Consider the following 21221-nt stretch of genomic DNA (forward strand, 5'->3'; position numbering starts at 1 on the left):
GGAATGGTGTAGGACACCTCGGGACGGCCTGTTGCATAGTTATATCCCCAGCGGTCTTATACTGGAGCTGCACTGCTGTTTGAGTTTCTCTCTCAAGAGTCATTTGGTCAGTCGTGGTTGAAATTAATACAGTGTCTGGTTGCAATAATAATCCTTGTCCCCCCCCCCCAGATTATGAGCAAGTGGTGGGATGAAGCAACGCTGTTCCGGGTCGGGCTGAAGGTGGAGCAGTTCCGTGCTGAAACCAAGAAACCGCAGATTTATTACAATCTCCTGTAACGAGGCGTTCAGCGTAAGGTGCTCTTTGTTTTCCCGTCTCCAGCCCAGTTTGTCGATATTAATCAAGCCTTTGTACACAAAGCCTGAAATTTGAAACTCAGTTTTCAAAATTACCCCCTGCGGTGTCTCCAGTTTATTTATTCTCAGTCACGACTAGTTGCATTGTGTAGGCGCACTAGCGCAAGGGTGCAGATTGGGTATTTGGAAACCGCATCACTGATTAACCTTGAAAATCAGAGAAAAAGACACAAAGTGCTGGAGTAACTCAGCAGGTCAGGCATCATCTCTGGAGAACATGAATAGATGATATTTCAGGTCGGGACCGATCAGTTTAGTCTATTGTCATGTGTGCCGAAGAAAAACAATGTCCTTTTATTCTGAGGCTGTGCCCTCTGGTCCTAGACTCTCCCACTACTAGAAACATCCTCTCCCTATCCACTCCATCCAGGCCTTTAATTATTCAGTAGGTTTCAATGAGGCGCCCTCTCATCCTTCTAAACTCCAGTGAATACAGGCCCAGAAATGGCAAACGCTGCCGATCAAACGGTGTTGCTCGGACAAATATTAGGTGTTTGGGGAAATATTTGACTAGTAAATCACCAGCCCTCTGATCGCACAACTGTAAAGATGTAGTTTAGTTTAGTGTATTATCATCACATACCGAGTGTAAGCTTTTGTGTTGCAGGCCATCCAGTCAGTGGAAAGACTATACATGATTATATTGATCCCAGAATGTCGTCCATTCATGTTCCATCCAGAGATGCTGCCTGACCCGCTGAGTTACCCCAGCCCTCAGTCTTTTTTTGTAAACCAGCATCTGCAATTCCTTGTGTCTACCTTTTCTTTTGCTCGTTACCTGTTGCAGCATAGAAACAGGCCCTTCGGCCCAACTCGTCAATGGCTGCCTACATGGGCTAGTACCATATGCCTACGTTTGGCCCATACCCCTCTAACCTTTTCCATCCATGTGACCATCAGTAAAATCTTGAAGATGCCGGGAACTGCAGATGCTGGTTGACAGAAAAAGACAAAGTGCTGAAGTAACTCAGCAGGTCCGGCAACATCCCTGGAGAACATGGATAGGTGACTCTAGTAGTGGGCAGGGGGGGAGAAAGCTGGTAGAGAGGTGAGGTTGGGACAAAGCCCATCATCTAACCATGTTCTCCAGAGATGCTTACTGACCCCTTGAGTAACGCCAGCACTTGGTGTTAAACCTTGTATCTGAACCCCCCTTCAAAATCTTTTCCCTCTCACCGTAAACCTATGCCCGCTCATTTTTAGACTTCCCCACCCAGAGAAAAAGATGTGAAAATCCTTCCTATCTGTGCCTCTTGTGATAAGGTCACCCCTCAGCCACCTCCACTCGAGGGGAAAAATTCCCAGCTTATCCCCACTCTCCGAACCTCCAGTGCCTACAACAGACTTTAATATCTTCTTTGTAGCCTCTCCTTTGAGAACATTTATTTAGCTCTTTAGACATTAAATGTGCACCAAATGTTTGTATGCAAATCATGAAGTGCGTCACCAGAACAGATTTTAAGTGAATGAGGGGCGGAAAAAACGAAAATTGAAGGATCATGATAATTTCAATTTTTCTGAACTTCTGACACTAATGCCACTTTTGCTCGAGTCATTAAGCAGCTTAAACATTATATCTGGAAGTTAAAGTGGCTTCTTATTATTCATAGAGTCCTGTTGTAGGCTTGACGTCAATGCAAGACCTGAAGACCTGGAATACTCTCGTATTCAAAACCATTGATCAAGCTTGTGAAGAAATTCCATTCGTTAAATTGTTTTGAGATACCCAAAGATGAAGTTTTATTTTTTCAACATTTTGCCCTTTATCAGTGAAGCATGAGTGGAAATAATACAAGGGAAATACTTCCAGTCTGGCCAGGGTTGTAACAGGGCACTAGAGATTTAACCATCCTTCCAAGAGCCTGCAGACGGTGGCAATCCGGGACAAAGACAGCGAATGCTGGAAACACTCAGCGGGTCAGGCAGCATCCGTGGAGAGAGAAACGGCTAACGTTCAAGGTCTTGACACCCTTCATGATCACAGTGAATGGCGGTGCTGGCTCGAAGGGCCGAATGGCCTCCTTCTGCACCTATTTTCTATGTTTCTATCAGGACAGAGAAAAATTCAACAGCTAATTCGGATAGAGGCTTGGGAATAGAAAAGAACGTGGCTTTTGAAGGGTAGTAACTTGTAATGTGTTGCTTATAAATTCCCGACGGCAATTCATTGACCAATCGGCCGTGGCTGGGTGAATGATGAGTAGGCCCGGGTGCTGGACTGCACACAAAGCCCAGCCGGCGGGCCAGCTGAGGAGCTTTGGCCCCGGGCCGCGCGACATCGCACGCAAAGTCCGGCGCCCCATCCAACTCATGAACTGATGATCGGCCATGAGAAGGAGGGGAGGTGGTGGTGTCAGCGGTAAGCGAAGGTCGGACGGTCGGACAGCTGGCCGGGTTGCCGACCGATGGGGCCACGGGCGAGGTGCTGCTGCTGCACTCCATGGGCTGCACTGCGTCGGGACGGGTGAGGCGGGGCTGGACGCGACGTTCTGACCCGACAGTTCCCTCGACCCGAGTAGTAGCAGTCAAATACGGGACGAGGGCGGTCCCATATGGGACAAACCAATTTAGCCCAATAGTCGGGATGTCCCCCCCTATCTGTATCCACCTAGCGTGCAAGGAGTGGACGAGGAAGTGGGATAGCATACAACTAATGTGAGCGGGTGATTGATTGTCAATGTGGACTTGGTGGGCCGAAGGGCCTGTTTGCATGCTGTGCCTTTTAATCAGTCGAAGCCGAGCATGTGGGACAATCCCAGTGGACCAGGCTACACAATATGACTTGGACAAGACAGCATCAGCAGCATCTCACACAATGCAGCTGACCAGCCTCATTAACTACCCTGTCAGAAAACCTCCCTTCGATGCACCAATTATCCCCCCCAACCATCCCTGTTACCCAGTCAATCTTGTTTCTTAGATCTGATGAAGAGTCTTGGATCCAAAAAGTTAAAATCATTCTCTTTCCACAGATGTGTAGGAATGAACTGCAGACGTTGGTTTAAACCAAAGATAGACACAAAATGCTGGAGTAACTCAGCGGGAAAGGTAGCATCTCTGGAGAGAAGGAATGGGTGTCTTTTCTGGTCAAGTTCCTTCTTCTGTCTGATGAAGGGTCTCGACCCAAAACGTCACCCATTCCTTCTCTCCAGAGATGCTGCTGGTCCCGTTGAATTCCTCCAACATTTTGTGTCCACTCTTTCCACAGATGCTGCCGAACCTGCTGAGTGTTTCCGGCAATTTCTGTTTTGTTCCTTTCCACTGATAATTTGATATTGACTTGGACACAAAATAAATGACCCATCTGCACTCATCTGATATGTGGGATCATGAAGGGTAGAAGTTCAGCGGAATATTATTTAAGAATGAAAACGGGTATTAAATTATGGTAATAAAAAATCTATTTCTATTGCACTTGCCATTTTTGTTTTGTCATTATATATTGCTGCTTTACAATGAACTTAAGTGATTTAGCTAAATCGAAAAATTGTTTTCAGTATAATTCACCCTTTGTGATTGTGAAATATTTAAATTCTAATAAAAAGCTATCTATATCAACGATTTAGGCTTTTATTTACCTTATCGATTTCTAAAATGCTTCAATATTTATGCACTACTATACTGGAATTTGGGAATAAAATATCAAACAACTATTCATTTCTCATGACAGTTTCATTAAATATTACCCTAAATTTTATGGTTTGCAAAAATGTCCTCTTTGATCTTTGAGCTCGGTATTTGTGTCTCTTATTAAGAGGTTTTATGGAAAATAACACTTTTTTCGAACAAGAGCATCATGTACCTTTTATGTTGTACATTAAATATTTCTTCTCCCCACTCCTGTCTGGCAGAAGGTACATATGCTTGGAAGCACACACCACCAGACTCTGGAACAGCTTCTTCCCCTCTGTTATCAGGCCTCTGAACGGTCCTTCCTTAAGCTAGGGTACTGTCCGATTCACCTCTAATTGTCTCATATATATTGAGTTTCGAGTAGTTGCACGCTGCATTGGGTTTAATTCTTGCTGAATAATTGCCGACAGATCTATTTCTGATTCACCTCTACCCCATTGCAGACATTGGACTTTATCTATGGAACTGATGCGCTACAATGCTGAGAACTATATTCTGCACTCTGTATCTTCCCCTTTGCTCTACCTATTGTACTTGAATTTGACTTGATTGTATTTATGTGTAGTGTTATCTGATTGTTTGGATAGCGTGCACAGCACAGCTTTTCACTGTAACAATAATAAACCCCTGCTCACCCAGTGGGCTCGGCTTGCCCTACATGATCCATACTCGCCCTACACAGCCAAAGGATGGCGGGGATCGGAACCCCCCCCCCACCCCCCCGATGGCTCGGCAGATGGCATCACAGGGAGGGAGCTGGAGAAGTTGGATGCGAGGAGCAAGGCGGGTGAATTGGGGCAATGTCTCCAACGTCCACAGGTCAGCCGCAAGCCGAGTGGACACGGATGGTTCGACTCCCCCGACTGCGGGAGGAAAGATGAAAGATGAGAGTAAGTCTGAGGTCATCCTTCTCGGCCCCTCGGACTCAATCAAAATGATAGCAGGCAGCCTTGGAAGCCTTACCCCACTACTCAAACCTCACATCAAAAACCTCGGCGTGATATTTGACTCAGCACTGAAATTTGACAAACAAATCAATGCCGTGGTAAAAGCTAGCTTCTTTAAGTTTCGGACGATAGCTAAAATAAAACAATTCCTCCACTTTGATGACCTCAAAAAGATCATCCACACATTTATCTCCTCCCGCCTAGATTATTGTAACTCTCTTTACACTGGCATCAGCCAATCTTCCCTGTCCCGCCTGCAGCTGGTCCAAAACACCGCTGCGAGTCTCCTGACGGGCACCCGAAAAAGGGACCACATCACCCTGATCCTGGCCTCTCTCCACTGGCTCCCTGTGCGGTTCCGTATACATTTCAAGACCCTCCACTATGTCTACAAAGCCCTCAATGGACATACCCACTCCTACATTAAAAGTCTTCTCACCCACCACTCCACATCAGATCGGCCAACTTTGGGCTGCTGAATATCCCGCGGTCTAGGCATAAGCTCAGGGGCGACCGCACCTTTGCGGTTGCAGCTCCTAGACTGTGGAACAGCATCCCCCTTCCCATCAGAACTGCCCCCTCCATCGACTCCTTTAAGTCAAGACTAAAATCTTATCTATACTCCCAAGCCTTTCCTGACGTCCACTGAGCGAGGGTTATATGTATATATGTATGTAGTTTGACTGAGTCTCCCCCCACCCCCTCTAACTGTGTGGCCCCTGCTCTTCCCCACCCACACCACAGCCCTCTCACTCCCCCCACCCCCTGACCACCACCCCACCACCCCCCACCACACATCGCCTCGTCCCCACCTGCCTTCCTCCGGCCCCAACCCCCATCCCTGCCGGGTGTTCGCCATCCCCACCCCGACCTCCCCCTCTCCAACACCGAACGGTCTGTCCTCAACAGAGGTCTTACCTTTGCCCCCCTCCGTCCCCACCTCAATGAATTCCGCGCCCACCACGACTTGGAGCGCTTCTACCGTCGCCTCCGCCTCACAGCTTTCTTCCATGGGAAGGAGTCCTCGCCCATCACTGATGACCCCTTTTCCCGTCTCCAACGCACCCCCTCCTCGTGGAACCCCCCTCGTGGCCAATTTCCGGCTTTAGAACTTTTTATCAATAACTGCCGTCGCGACATCAACCGCCTCAACTTCTCCACTCCCCTGTCTCACTCCAATCTCTCACCACATGAACGTTCTGCCATCGACTCACTCCGCAACAACCCAGATTTGGTTATCAAACCCGCTGACAAGGGAGGTGCCGTGGTAGTCTGGCACGCCGATCTCTACAAAGCTGAGGCCACGCGCCAACTCTCGGACACCTCCTCCTACTTACCCCTGGACCATGACCCCACTGACGAGCACCAGGCCACCATCTCCAGCACCATCACCAACTTCATCCACTCCAATGCCCTACCCGACCGAGCCTCCAACCTCATCGTTCCCCAGCCCCGCACAGCCCGATTTTACCTTCTCCCTAAAATCCACAAACCTGACTGTCCCGGAAGACCCATTGTCTCTGCCTGTTCGTGCCCCACCGAACTCATTTCCAAATACCTTGACTCCATCCTATCACCCTTGGTTAAATCCCTCCCTACCTATGTTCAAGACACCTCAGACACTCTCCGTCGTCTCCGCGCATTCAATTCTCCAGGCCCTCACCCCCTCATCTTCACCATGGACGTCCAATCACTCTACACCTCCATCCCCCACCACGATGGTCTCATAGCCCTCCGGTTCTTCCTCGACCAGAGAAGCAACCTATACCCAGCCACTGACACTCTCCTCCTCCTAGCGGAGCTGGTCCTTACCCTCAATAACTTCACGTTCGACTCCTCCCATTTCCTCCAAATACAAGGCGTAGTTATGGGCACACGCATGGGCCCCAGCTATGCCTGCCTATTTGTAGGTTACGTCGAGCAATCCTTGTTCAATACATACCAGGGCCCCATCCCCGACCTCTACCTCCGCTACATCGACGACTGCTTTGGTGCCACCTCCTGCACCCGCACACAACTGACTGACTTCATCCACTTCACCACTAACTTCCATCCGGCACTCAAATACACCTGGACCATTTCCGACATTTCCCTACCATTCCTTGACCTCACTATCTCCATTGCAGGTGATAGACTTCTGACCGACATACACTACAAACCCACTGACTCCCATGGCTATCTGGACTACACTTCTTCCCACCCTGCTTCCTGTAAGGACTCCATCCCCTACTCCCAATTCCTCCGTCTACGCCGCATCTGCTCCACGGATGAGGCGTTCCACACCAGGACATCTCAAATGTCCTCATTATTCAGGGAACGGGGGTTCCCCTCCTCCACCATAAATGAGGCTCGCACCAGGGTCTCTTCCATACCCCGCAACACTGCTCTCTCTCCCCATCCCCCCACTCGCAACAAGGGCCGAGTCCCCCTAGTCCTCACCTTTCACCCCACCAGCCGTCACATACAAAAAGTAATCCTCCGTCAGTTTCGCCACCTCCAACGTGACCCCACCACTCGCCACATCTTCCCATCTCCCCCCATATCTGCCTTCTGCAAAGACCGCTCCCTCCATAACTCCCTTGTCAATTCTTCCCTTCCCTCTCGGTCCACCCCCTCCCCGGGCACTTTCCCTTGCAACCGCAAGAGATGCAACACTTGTCCCTTTACCTCCCCCCTCGACTCCGTTCAAGGACCTAAGCAATCGTTCCAGGTGCGACAGAGGTTTACCTGCATCTCTTCCAACCTCATCTATTGCGTCCGCTGCTCTAGATGTCAGCAGATCTATATCGGTGAGACCAAGCGGAGGTTGCGCGATCGTTTCGCCGAACACCTCCGCTCGGTCCGCAATAACCAAGCTGACCTCCCGGTGGCTCAGCACTTCAACTCCCCCTCCCACTCCGTCTCCGACCTCTCTGTCCTGGGTCTCCTCCATGGCCACAGCGAGCAGCACCGGAAATTGGAGGAACAGCACCTCATATTCCGTTTGGGGAGTCTGCACCCCGGGGGCATGAACATCGAATTCTCCCAATTCTGTTAGTCCTTGCTGTCTCCTCCCCTTCCTCAGTCACCCTGCTGTCTCCTCCCATCCCCCAGCCTTCGGGCTCCTCCTCCTCCTTTTCCCTTTCTTGTCCCCGCCCACCCCCCGTCCCCGATCAGTCTGAAGAAGGGTTTCGACCCGAAACGTTGCCTATTTCCTTCGCTCCATAGATGCTGCTGCACCCGCTGAGTTTCTCCAGCTTTTTTGTGTAACCTTCGATTCTCCAGCATCTGCAGTTCCCTCTTAAACACTATGTATGTAGTTTGTTTGTTTATACTATTCTTATAACAAATGTAAAGCACTTTGGCCAACGAGAGTTGTTTTTTTAAATGTGCTATATAAATAAATGTGACTTGACTGACTTGATGATAAGATTGTAATGCCTTCTGTCACAGTGGGGGACATGGTGGTGCCGCTGTGGTGGATGTTTATGTCGATTTTTATGTAGTTGTGTGGCTTGTTGCATTTTTTTGTTGTGACTGGCAAACCAATTTTCTCACATGTTGCTAATAAATTACGATTATTCTGATTAATGGTAGTGCACGTGTGTGTGATATATGCAAAATGAATTGCACAGTGACAAATAAAGTGCCATGGACTAAACATAAATGTACAGCTGTCTGTGAGGAAGGGTCAGACCTGGGCCATTGCCTGTCTATTCCCTCCACAGATGCTGCCTGACCCGCTGGCATTCCACCTGCTGCCGCTGGGGGGCGCTGCGGGCCGGGAGCGGGGCCACGACTGCGCATACATCGTGTGACGGAACCTGCAGCGCGCAGGCGTCCTGCTGTGGTGCCGGCATTACGCGTGCGGCCTGTGACGGTGCCGGCACCGCGCATGTGTACTGTTGTGGTGCCGTCATCACGCGTGCGTCCTGCGTCGATGCCGGCATTGCGCATGCGGCCTATGGCTGTGCCGGTATTGCGCATGCGGCGTGTGACGGTGCCGGCATTGCGCATGCGGCCTATGGCTGTGCCGGTATTGCGCATGCGGCCTATGGCTGTGCCGGTATTGCGCATGCGGCCTATGGCTGTGCCGGTATTGCGCATGCGGCCTATGGCTGTGCCGGCATTGCGCATGCGGCGTGTGACGGTGCCGGCATTGCGCATGCGGCGTGTGACGGTGCCGGCAAGGTCGGGCTGTCTCTCTCCGTCGGTCGGTCGGGCGGGTGTTGACGACCATGGCCGATTACCGCGCCGCGCCGCTCGCCTCCCGGCCCCACACCCTGGACCCCGCCGAGTACGTGCAGCTGAACGCCGAGCAGCGCCGCGCCCAGGGGGAACGGCTCGCCATCCGCGCCCGCCTCAAGCTGCAGTATCTGCGGCAGCTCAACCAGCCCGACCCCGCACACCTCATAGTGAGTGAGGGGCCGCCCGAGGGAGGGTCACAGGCGGGGTCACCAGGTGGAGGGGTCACTGGGCAAAGGGGTCATGGGGTCATTGTCCAGTGCCCAGCTAATGGTGAATGACCGGTCACTGAAGCCTCTTGGACACCACTGTCGTATCCGCCCCCACCATCACCCCTGGCCCTGGCAGCGCGGTCCAGGCACCCACTGAGGAAGGGTCTCGAAATGTCACCCATTCCTTGTCTCCAGAGATGCTGCCTGACCAGCTGAGTTACTTTGAGCATTTTATATGTATTGTGTAAACCAGCATCTGCAGTTCCTTCCTACACTCCTTTATCTCCTTTAAACTTTGCCCCTCTCTCCTTAAAGCTCGGCCCTCTAGTCTTTGACATTTCTATATTGGAACAAGGTTCTGACTATCTACCCTGCCTGAAGAACAGCCCCGATCTAAAACTGAACACTACGTACCACCTCTTGCACTATCATGCACTTAGAGTTGTATAATAGAGCTGTACAGCCCTTTGGCAAACCTTGTCCATGCTGACCTTTTCTAATTATGCTTTTGCACTAATGTCTTGTTTTTTTTTACACATTTCACTGTCATGTATATCGAGATTTGTTGCGTGCTAACTAGTCAGCGGAAAGACAATACATGATTACAATCGAGCCATCGATTGAGTGATCCATGATGGTGCCTAAGCCAGACAACTCTTTGTGTGCTAATCACACCTCACTATACTTGTGCAGATGACAGTAGACTTGAATCCAAGCACATTTCCCAGTGTAGGGGGTGTGAGCTGGAACGTTCTTTCTTGCTGTCAAAATACGAGGGTGTCACAGTGCGGAGGGGTCGCAGGTAGTCAACCAGAGAGGCATGGAAAAAGAACTGGATCAGAGGGAAAGAGCGGGGACATGTGACTGGTTGGGAAAGCGACCAGAATGGCCTGAAGAGTCTCCTATAATGCTGTGATGTTATAACTGAGGCTTGGGTTTTTCTTGTAACTCCATACTTCATATTGCTGGCTTTGCAGCATATCGCCGTTGTTTCATTTTCACCAAATGTGCTGGTGATAACCATTTGTATTTTTGGTCACATATGCCGTGTGAGATCCACTAGAGTCTGAAGAAGGGTCATGATCCGAAACGTTGCCCATCCATGTTCCCCAGAGATGCCGCCTGACCCTCTGAGTTACTCCAACACTCTGTGTACCTTTGAATAAGATCCACAATATTGGTGGGTGCGTGCGAGTAGAATTCTGAAAATTTGGGGGGGAAACTTATTGTTTCCTAAGCTTGTCTTAATGGACAGCTGTCCTGGAAAAAAAAAATGATCAAAATAGAATCACAATTCGCAGTGAAATTATTTCCCCTCTTTGCTGTGCTTAGCAGCGGCCAGAATCACTGAAGGTTAGCACATGGGCAACAGAGTGGCGCTGCAGGCAGAGTCGCTACCTCACAGTGGAGAGACCCGGGTGATCCTGACTTTGGGTGCTATCTGTGTGTGCAGTTTTCACATTCGCTCTGTGACTGCATGGGTTTCCTCCGGGTGCTCCGCTTTGCTCCCACATCCCAAGGACACATGGGTGGCTGGGTTAATTGGTCTGTAAATAGTCCTTAGTGTGCAGGAGTGGATGAGAAAGTGGGATGACATAGAACTAGTGTGAACAATGGCCAACGTTGGTAGACAAGATTGCTGGAGGAACTCAGCGGGTGAGGCAGCGTCTATGGAGAGAAGGAAGAGGCGACGTATTGGGTCGAGAATCTTCTTCAGACTGATGTCGTGTGGGGGGCGGGAAAAAAAGGAAGGGGCGGAGACAGTGGGCTTGTGGGAGAGCTGGGAGGGTAAGGAGGGGGAAAGCAAGGACTACCTGAAATTGGAGGTCAATGTTCTATGGGTAGAAGTAAACTACCCAAGTGAAATATGTGCTGTTCCTCCAATTTGCACTGGGCCTCACTCTGGCAATGGAGGAGGCCCAGGCCAGAAAGGTCAGATTTGGAATGGGAGGGGGAGTTGAAGTGCTGAGCCACTGGGAGATCAGGATGGTTAATGCGAACTGAGTGTAGGTGTTGGGCGAAGCGATCGGCAAGCCTGCGCTTGGTCTCGCTGATGTAGAGAAGTTGACACCTGGAACAGCGGATGCAGTATATAAGGTTGTAGGAGGTGCAGGTGAACCTCTGCATCACATGGAAAGACTGTTTAGGTCCTTGGATGGAGTCGAGGGGGGCGGTAAAGCGACAAGTGTAGCATTTTCTGCGGTTGCAAGGGAAAGTACCCGGGGAGGGGGTGGTTTTGGGTGGGAAGGGAAGAATTGATCAGGGAGTTACGGGGGGAACGGTCGCTGAGGAAAGCAGAAAGGGAAGGACTCGGTGGGCTGGACGGTCTGTATATCCACCAATTTAAAATTGTTGGATATATTTTGTTTAAAAATATATCCAACAATTTTAAAACAGTTGTAAAGATAGAAGCTGTGTAGTAATTTAATGAAATAAACATTAGCAGCCTACCTAAAAACTATGCACACAATTGCTTGTGAATTGTTTCACTTTGGCAATTGTTTTGTTTATATGCAAAGTAAGAATGTTAAACCTACATTAAGGAACCTGTAGACACGAGGAACAGCAGGTGCTGGTTTACCAACAAAAAACACAAAGTGCTGGAGTAACTCAGCGGGTCAGGCAGCAGCTGTGGAGAATATTGATAGGAGACGTTTCGATTCTGAAACCTAAGGTGTATGTTAGAAACTTAAAATACTGGTGTACAATTTGTAAATGCATTCTGATACTTAAAAATGGGCATTCTGTGAAATCTAGTAACTTATATTTTAAACTGTCTAGCATCATGTTTTGAGATGTTGTAATTTGGAATGATTTTTAGTTGCTTTTAAGATAACGAATACATAATTTGTTGTCATGTCTGTGTTATACAGGAAGACCCTGCCCTAAGTCGTTGGGTTTACGCTCGCACTCTCAACCACATCTATCCCAACTTTCGTCCAAGTCCTAAGACGTCTCTGTTAGGATTTGCCTGTGGTGTCTTGCCACTGTTTTTCTGGTATTACGTCTTCAAAACAGATCGGGTAAGAATCATTGAATAAAGTTGAATTAAAAATGTGACCTGTAGTTCAACATTGGGCATTTTTAAAGCGGAGATTGATAGGTTCCTGATTGGTAAGGTCGTCAAAGGGGAGAAGGGCAGTAGAATGGGGTTGACAAGAGGATCAGATGGCAGAGCAGACTCGACAGGCCGAATGGTCTAATTCTGCTCCAATGTCGTGTGAACTTTTGAAGTGATGTACATAGTTTTTTCCTGATTGATAAATAGGTCACAAACAGTGCTCCATGGTTGAACCTCCATCCGTATTATTGGTGGGAAGTGGCGCTGTAATTATAATAAATGCAGAGTCCTCAGGAGAGAATTTCATTAGGGCAAAACACCCCGTGAATAGTGATTACATTTTGATCTTTGTTTTTTTTTTGCCATGACAGCTGTCCATTAATATACGCTGAAGATACACTAGGTTTTTCTCCTTAAAAACGTACGTTCTTGTTGTCAGAACGTTAAGTATTGGGCCGTTGGACATTTTGAGGTTTAAAGCCCTGTCCCACGGTACGGGTTTATTCCAAGAGCTCTCCCGAGTTTGCCCTGATTTGAACTCGGAGATTTAGGGTAATGGCCGCTCGTCGGTACTCGGGGCTCTCGTGGACATTTTTCAACATGTTGAAAAACCTTCACGAGTCTTCCCGAGCTTACCTGCCGTTAGCGAGTCTTCCCGAGTACCTGCCGTTAGCGTTATGAGCCGCTGAGAGACATCCCCGAGCTCCGACGTACCCGCTACGTTCATTCTCCGTGCTTACCACAAACTTTTAAACTCGGGAGAGCTCTTGGAATGAACTCGTACCGTGGGACAGGGCTATAAGAAGCAGTGGAACAGATCTAACTGTGGGTGCTGCTGCAAGTGATGTCGACACGATAGAACTTTATTTATCCCAGGAGGGAAATCGGTGAAGACGAACAATCACAATTCAACTCTTGTTTTACACACAGGGTGGTGGATGCCTGTTGTACCTTCAGGGCAAATCAAAATGTAATAACAAGGAACCGCAAATGCTGGTTTATACAAAAAGACACAAAGTGCTGAAGTAGCTCAGTAACTCAGCTGGTCAGGCAGCATCCCTGGAGAACGTGAATAGTTCACGTTATAGCAGTAGAATTAGGCCATTTGGCCCATCAAGTCCACTCCACCATTCAATCATGGCTGATCTCTGCCTCCTAATCCCATTTTCCTGCCTTCTCCCCATAATCCTTGACACCTGTGCTAATCAAGAATCAGTCTATCTCTGCCTTAAAAATATCCACTGACTTGGCCTCCGCAGCCTTCTGTGGCAATGAGTTCCACAGATTAACTACCCTCTGACGAAAGAAGTTTCTCATCACCTCCTTTCTAAAAGAACGCCCTTTAATTCTGAGGCTATGACCTCCGGTCCTAGACTCTCCCACCAGTGGAAACATCCTTTCCACATCCACTCTATCCAGGCCTTTCATTATTCTGTGAGTTTCAATGATGTCCCCCCTCAACCTTCTAAACTCCAGCGAGTAGAGGCCCAGTGCTGTCAAACGCTCATCATATGCTAACCCACTCATTCCTGGAATCATTCTTGTAAACCTGCTCTGGACCCTCTTCAGAGCCAGCACATCCTTCCTCAGATATGGGGCCTACATTTGCTCACAGTACTCCAAATGTGGCCTAACCAGCGCCTTGTAGAACCTCAGCATCACATCTCTGTTTTTGTATTCCAGTCCTCTTGATATAAATTATATCATTGAATATGTCTTCCTTACTACTGATTCAGCTTACAAATTAACTTTCTGGGAGTCTTGCACCAGCACTCACAAGACCCTTTGCAGCTCCGATTTCGGGATTCTCTCTCCATTTAGAAAATAATCTATGCCTTTATTCTTATTCTTTTTGCCTTTATTGTTATTACCAAAATGCACGACTCCGCACTTTGCTATACTGAATTTCATCTGCCACTTCGCTGCGCACTCTCCTAACCTGTCCAAGTCCTTCTGCAGAGTCCTTGCTCCCTCTACACTGCCGGCCCCTCCGCCTATCTTAGCATCATCTGCAAACGTGGCCACAAATCCACTCATCCAAATCATTAATATACAATGTGAAGAGAAGCTGCCCCAGCACCAACCTCTGAGGAACTCCGCAAGAAGGACGTTTCGGGTTAGAAACCCTCTTCGGGGAGATGAGTGGAGCAAGTTTTGTACACAGAGGGTGTGTGTCTAGACTGTGCTGCCAGTGGTGGTGGTGGAGGCAGATACGATGGTGGTGTTTAACAGGCTACTGTGAGATCCATAGATAGGGTAGACAGTCAGAACCATTTTCCCAGGATGGAAAGATCAAATACGAGAGGCCAGAGCTTTAAGGTGAGAGGGGAAAAGTTTAAGGATGTGCGGGGCACGTTTTGTACACAGGGTGGGTGAGTGCCTGGAACGTGCTGTCAGGGGTGGTGTGAAGGCAGATACGATCAGTCTTTTGGATAGGCACGTGGATTGGAGGGATATGGATTACATGCAGGCAGATAACATTTGGTCTTGGCATCATGTTAGCACAGATATCGTGGGCAGAAGGGCCTGCTCCTCTTCAGTACTGTTTGATGTTCCACATAAGAGTGTTGGGAAAGAGATTCATCTCTCAATAAATTGCTCCAAACGATTGGCGGTGATTCTGTGGCTCCCATTCTCTGTTGATACTGTATATTACATTTAAACTGTAATACATTTTATCTAAGCGTTTGGTTTCCACTTTCTTTTAAGGATCGTAAAGAAAAACTGATCCAGGAAGGAATGGAGCGGCCTTTTAGTTTGTCGTCGTGAGCACTTGAAGCAGAGTCGGTGGAGATGACGTATATATACAGTATATTACACAGACCATCATTATCACTAATAAATGTTGCTAATCATCTTTCCGTTTCCTCGGCGTTTCTTGGCAAAATTCATGTAGAAAATGCAGCACAGATTTTTCAATTAGTTTCTCTCCAACTTAGTTACGGCATGTTTTTTTTAAGTTTTACTGTTCATGCAAATATTTTACAGACACCTACTACTACTACTGAAGTCCCCAGTGAAACAGAAAACAAAATCCATAATACTAAGGATTGATCTCTTTTGGGACTTAAAAATGTCACACTGTCGTTGTTCAGTCATGCACAATATGATGGTATTGATTTCCATCCAAACATAGGCTACGATGTCTACTGATCAAATTGTGGCATCAGCGAGAGCAGGAGAGCCGCTGACTCACACCACCAGAGACCTGCGTTCAATCCTGACCTCGGCTGCTGTCTATGTGGAGTCTGCACGTTCTTCCTGTGACCACGTGGGTTTCCTCCCACATCGTAAAGGAGTGCGGGTTTATAACCATATAACCATATAACAATTACAGCACGGAAACAGGCCATCTCGGCCCTACAAGTCCTTGCCGAACAAATTTTTTTTCCCCTTAGTCCCACCTGCCTGCACTCGTACCATAACCCTCCATTCCCTTCTCATCCATATGCCTATCCAATTTATTTTTAAATGATACCAATGAACCTGCCTCCACCACTTCCACTGGGAGCTCATTCCACACCGCCACCACTCTCTGCGTAAAGAAGTTCCCCCTCATATTACCCCTAAACTTCTGTCCCTTAATTCTGAAGTCATGTCCTCTTGTTTGAATCTTCCCTATTCTCAAAGGGAAAAGCTTGTCCACATCAACTCTGTCTATCCCTCTCATCATTTTAAAGACCTCTATCAGGTCCCCCCTTAACCTTCTGCGCTCCAGAGAATAAAGACCTAACTTATTCAACCTATCTCTGTAACTTAGTTGTTGAAACCCAGGCAACATTCTAGTAAATCTCCTCTGTACTCTCTCTATTTTGTTGAGAGGTTATAGGTTAATCTGCCTCAGTAAATTGTCCCTAGTGTGCAGGGAGTGGATGAGAAAGTGGGATAGCATAGAACTAGTGTGAACGGGTGATCGATGGGCAGAAGGGTCTATTTTCATGCTGTACCTCTGAACTAAACAAGGTGAAGCTCTTGTCATGAGCCCACTTATCTGCAAATTATAACTTTATGCCTACTGCTCTGCCTCCAATCCCGTGCACTTGCATTTGTGCCAATATCTTGAGCAGGACTTAAAGAATATGGACTTTCTGCAGCCATCAAACTACTTTCTATCCAGCATGCAGCAGCATCAAACTCTGTTGCATGAATCACTCTAGCTGCTCTTCAAAAATCAAAAAGCTGATTAAAATACAAGTGGCTGCAATCACCAAGGTGAAGCATCAAAGAAAATGCATGATATAGTCAGTTAATGCCATTGTCTATTGTAAGATGAGACCTTAAATTTAGCTAACAGGGTAAAAAGGTCTCTGCAGACCTGAAATGTATACTTGTTTAAGATCTTGAGGTTTCTGCCAGCAAGTGTATCTGACAACAATAATGTATTATCAATTGTGAATGAGTTCATATTTTTAGTGTGATATCATTGTACAAGTGTTCCCTGTTGGAGGACATATAGAGTCACACAGCGTGGAAACAGGCCCTTCAGTCCAGCTTTACCACGGCACTCAGCATGCCCCATGTAAGCTAGTCCTACCTGCCTGCGTTTGGCCGATATCCCTCTAAATCTTTCCTATCTATGCACCTGTCCAAAAGTTTTTTTAAACATTCGACAACCTCCTCCGGCAGTTTGTTGCATAAACCCATCACCCTTTATTTTTTAAAAAGTTTCCCCCTCAGGTTCCTTTCAAATCTTTGCTCTTAAACCCCCTTTTCACGGTGCGACTTGACGCAAGAGGTAACCAGAGTTTGACATCGTGGGAACCTCGTGCGGTAACAGTACGGCATTCGTGGACCACCGTGGCGCTAACGGCAGGTAATCGTGTACCTTGGGTACTCGGGAGAAAATTCAAACATGTTTGAATTTGTCCAAGAGTGTCTTGTACACTTGTGGTTGAGCATTGCAACATTTTATGAACGAAGTGTCCCGTGCGATATCCATAGTAACTCTTGCGGTCACCGTGGGAACTCCTGCGAACGGTGAACCCGGAAGTTGGATAGAGTGAATCCAGCCAGTTTGCTATTTACATACAAATCTAATAAAACTAGCTAACAAGCATTTAATTAATGTCAGTGTGTCTCTTTTTGTCTGAAAGCAGTTTTTTAACTGGAGGAACTCCGCGGGCCAGGCAGCATCTACGGAGGGAAATTGACAGGCGAGCCTTTCCTCAGGCTGCCTTATCTCTCTACCCCCCCAACTCCCACCCACACACACAAATGCTGGAGAAACTCAGCGGGTGCAGCAGCATCTATGGAACGAAGGAAATAGGCAACGTTTCGGCCCGAAAAGTTGCTTATTTCTTGTGTATGTTTCGGAATGAACAGCAGATGCCGGTTTAAAGATAATGAGTTCGACGGCAGGCAGCATCTTTGGGGAGAAGGAATGTGTGACATTTCGGGTCGAGACCCTTCTGATATGCTGCTTGTCCCGCTGAGCTACATGTTGTGTCTATCTTCGTTTTAATCCAGCATCTGCAGTTCCTTCCTGGCCGAACCCGATTGAAAGATGAGAGGCTGGGCGATAGAAATCATTAAATGAATTAAATAACTAGATACCTGTCTAATCGTATCTACGGGATTGAACAGGCTAGATGGAGGAAGAATGTTCCCGATGTTGGGTGAGTCCAGAACCAGAGTCCCAGTTTTACAGTCTACCGTGGGAATTCTTTAATTACAGCGGGAAACCTTCAGTTTCCCAGGGGGTCAGGACGGGACTGGAGTTGGGAGGGAAAGGTGGGGGAGTCGAGGGAGAGGAGGGGGAGACAGATGGGGGTGACTTCATTTACTGGCGGTGGGTGTCTGTCACTGAAACAGGCAGGTAAGATTTCGCATCCACCTTGTGTGTGCGTCTCTCTCTCTCTCTCTCTCTCCCTCCCTCTCACACAGGCATGAATGGAGGAACTCCGCGGGCCAGGCAGCATCTACGGAGGGAAATGGACAGACGACCCATTCTTCAGGCTGCCTTATGTCTCCCCCCCCCCCCAACTCCCACCCACACACGCGAATGCTGGAGAAACTCAGCGGGTGCAGCAGCATCTATGGAACGAAGGAAATAGACAACGTTTCGGCCCCGCTGCACCCGCTGAGTTTCTCCAGCATTCGCGTGTGTGGGTGGGAGTTGGGGTGAGGGGGGGGGAGGGGGGGGGGGGAGAGACATAAGGCAGCCTGAAGAATGGGTCGCTGTCCATTTCCCTCCGTAGATGCTGCCTGGCCCGCGGAGTTCATCCATTCATGCCTGTGTGAGAGAGAGAGGGAGGGAGAGAGAGAGAGAGAGAGAGAGAGGCAGTCCTGGTCAGTCCTTTGAAGATAGACACCAGTTGCTTGGAGCAACTCAGCGGGACAGGCAGCATCTCTGGAGAGAAGGAACGTAAATGCTGCCTGGCCCGCGGAGTTCCTCCATTCATGCCTGTGTGAGAGTGAGGGAGGGAGAGTGTGAAGAAGGCTCTCGACCCGAAACGCCACCCGTTCCTTCTATCCAGAGATGCTGCCTGTCCCGCTGAGTTGCTCCAAGCAACTGGTGTCTAACTCAGCGGGACAGGCAGCATCTCTGGAGAGAAGGAACGGGTGGCGTTTCGGGCTGAAAGTTTCTTCAGACTGAAAGTTTCACCTCTCAGTAGATCATAAAATAACACAATAATCACGGTCAATGTGAGATACAGTCTTTATTCATATTTGACAAAATAAAAAGACGACTTCTTGCACATATTGAGAGAAGGTGCATCACACCAAACAACATTTGTCTAAAAAAACACAGATTATTCTTCAGCTCATTAAAGAGCTCGGGTGAAAAAAACGAATAGAGTGTGTGACAACAAAGTAACATCATTTGTGCCACGTGATTAACTACACTACAGTCCACGATGTTCATTCGGGAAAGATCGGGAGACGGACAAGTCACTCGCACAAATAACAGAATTGCCGAGTACCGTGGGAACTCTTTACTCTACCCCCGTTATATCGTGTGATATCGTGCTAGACCACGACCACTCCACTCTGGCTACATCTTGCGTCAAGTCGCCCCGTGAAAACGAGCCATTACCGTAAACCTCGGGCAGCAGAGTGAAGCAGCGGTAGAGTTGGTGCCTTACAGCATCAGAGACCTGGGATCGATCCTGACTACGGGTGCTGCCTGTATGGAGTTTGTACGTTCACCCTGTGACCGCGTGGGTTTTCTCTGGGTGCTCCTCCCACACTCTAAAGACGTACAGGTTTCTGTACAGAAAGACGTAGGCTTCTGTATATGCTCCCTAGTATGCAGGATAGTGCCAGTGTATGGGGTGATCGCTGATGGCGTAGACTCAGTGGGCTGAAGGGCCCGTTTCCACGCTGTATCTCTAAAGCCTAAATGTAATGTTTAAAGTCCTTGTCCTCTGGTTCTTGATTCCCCCACTCTGGGTAAAAGTCTCTGTACATTCACCTTATCCATTCCCGTCATGATCTTATACACCTCTATTAGATCACCCTTCATCCTCCTATGATCCAAGGAATAAAGTACTAGCCTACCCATATAGGCAATGTAGAAATCAATGGGGGTGGAAGGTTGAGATTTTATTTCCTTGTATTGACATGTGCATCAGCAGTGATTTACAATGTTAGCAAAGGTTCAGAATGAACATTATTGTAATAATCACATCCCAGAGTCATGCACAGGTCACTTCTAGTCAACTCATTCATATTTTGATTCAAAAGCAATTATGTGCATTGATTTAGAAACCTTGACACAAGTTTACTAGTTGCGCAGTCAAGGAACGTGGGCGTGCTGGTGCAGAGACCATGGTGTCAATAAATCCTTTTCTCATAAAGGTTGGCATTGCATCCACATTTATCTCTTCTAATAATGGGCTACTCTGGCTTGAAACTCCATCCATAACTTTGCGTTGACTTTAATTTTGACAGTTCAAATAAAAACAATGCAACGTATTGGGACGGTTATCATCAAGAAAGTATTCTGCACAACTGTGTGAGTAAATAAGTCAATTAATTTTATTATTTGATTGGACACAGTGAACCATTTCAACTCTCTATATGTCTACAATTGTTTTTTTAAATCACTGCAGCAGTCATTTCAGTAGAAGTGAAAATCATTTTTCAGTGGGAACTAATAATCTGTCCCGCCTGGTATCGTTTTCCCAATGGCCACAGTTTGACCTGAAATTGCAGAATAAATATCAGTGGGAACATTAATTGGGATTGTAAATCCAACCATTATTCTAGTGAAATTGTTCTTGAATGCAGTAACCAAGCTTGCTTTAATTTACTGTCACGTGTACCGAGGTAGTGAAAAGCTTTTATTGCGTGCTAACCAGTCAGGGGAAAGGCTATACATGATGACAAGCAAGTCATTCACAGTGTACAGATACAGGATAAAGGGAATAACGTTTAGTGCAAGATAAAGTCAATAGAACAAAATAAAATCCAATAAGGTCCGATTTAAGATAGTCCGACAGTCTGCAATGAGGTAGACGGTAGGTCAGGACCATTCTCAAGTTGGTGATAGAATGGTACTGTTGCCTGACAACAGGGAAGCCACTGTCCACAAAGCTGGAGGCATGCATTTTCACCTCTTGCCTGATGGGAGAGGGGAGAAAAGGGAGTGACCGGGGTGTAACTGGTCCTTGTTTATGCTGCTGGCCTTGCCGAGTCAGCTTAAAGTGAAGATGGAGAGGAGAGAAGTGGGAGTGTCCGGGGTGAGACTGCTCCTTGATTATGCCTTGCTGAGGCAGTGAGGCTGTACTTGCCTTTTGCTGACATTCAGTGCCAAACCAGCTGCAGACTCACCAGTTCGTAGCC

General features: G+C 47.8%; 3 protein-coding genes across 4 annotated transcripts in view; 2 read left to right on the forward strand and 1 right to left on the reverse strand.

Moving 5' to 3' along the window:
- Nucleotides 1-3911, forward strand: part of LOC129702528 (uncharacterized) — a 73752-nt gene extending 69841 nt beyond the window's left edge. The window contains exons 20-21 of one of the 2 annotated variants that reach the window (XR_008724396.1): nucleotides 172-539; nucleotides 1060-3911. Coding sequence is in view for 1 of the 2 variants with exons in the window: in XM_055644273.1 (XP_055500248.1) it covers nucleotides 172-279 (108 nt within the window). In the remaining variant the exon portion in view is untranslated. Of the gene's footprint in view, nucleotides 1-171 lie in introns of both variants that reach the window. The other variant, XM_055644273.1, reaches the window with a different exon arrangement.
- Nucleotides 3912-9085: 5174 nt separating this feature from the next.
- On the forward strand, nucleotides 9086-15291 carry ndufb4 (NADH:ubiquinone oxidoreductase subunit B4). The gene is made up of 3 exons (XM_055644274.1): nucleotides 9086-9331; nucleotides 12247-12396; nucleotides 15144-15291. The coding sequence occupies exons 1-3, from the start codon at nucleotides 9155-9157 to the stop codon at nucleotides 15201-15203; spliced, it is 387 nt and encodes a 128-aa protein (XP_055500249.1). The 5' UTR covers nucleotides 9086-9154; the 3' UTR covers nucleotides 15204-15291.
- A 5101-nt stretch (nucleotides 15292-20392) lies between these two features.
- The window catches only part of hgd (homogentisate 1,2-dioxygenase), a 33250-nt gene continuing 32421 nt past the window's right edge, over nucleotides 20393-21221 (reverse strand). The window contains exon 15 of the mRNA XM_055644277.1: nucleotides 20393-20579. The gene's annotated coding sequence lies outside the window, so the exon portion shown is untranslated. The remainder of the gene's footprint in view (nucleotides 20580-21221) is intronic.

This window comes from Leucoraja erinacea, chromosome 13 (genome assembly GCF_028641065.1).
Source record: "Leucoraja erinacea ecotype New England chromosome 13, Leri_hhj_1, whole genome shotgun sequence".
NCBI classification, from domain to species: domain Eukaryota; kingdom Metazoa; phylum Chordata; class Chondrichthyes; order Rajiformes; family Rajidae; genus Leucoraja; species Leucoraja erinaceus.

Bases quoted from the DNA above. Each gene is read 5' to 3' on its own strand.
- ndufb4 (XM_055644274.1), top strand. From the start codon at position 9,155: ATGGCCGATTACCGCGCCGCGCCGCTCGCCTCCCGGCCCCACACCCTG. The intron at 9,332-12,246 runs GTGAGTGAGGGG...TGTGTTATACAG, and splicing joins CCGACCCCGCACACCTCATA to GAAGACCCTGCCCTAAGTCG. The intron at 12,397-15,143 runs GTAAGAATCATT...CTTTCTTTTAAG, and splicing joins ACGTCTTCAAAACAGATCGG to GATCGTAAAGAAAAACTGAT.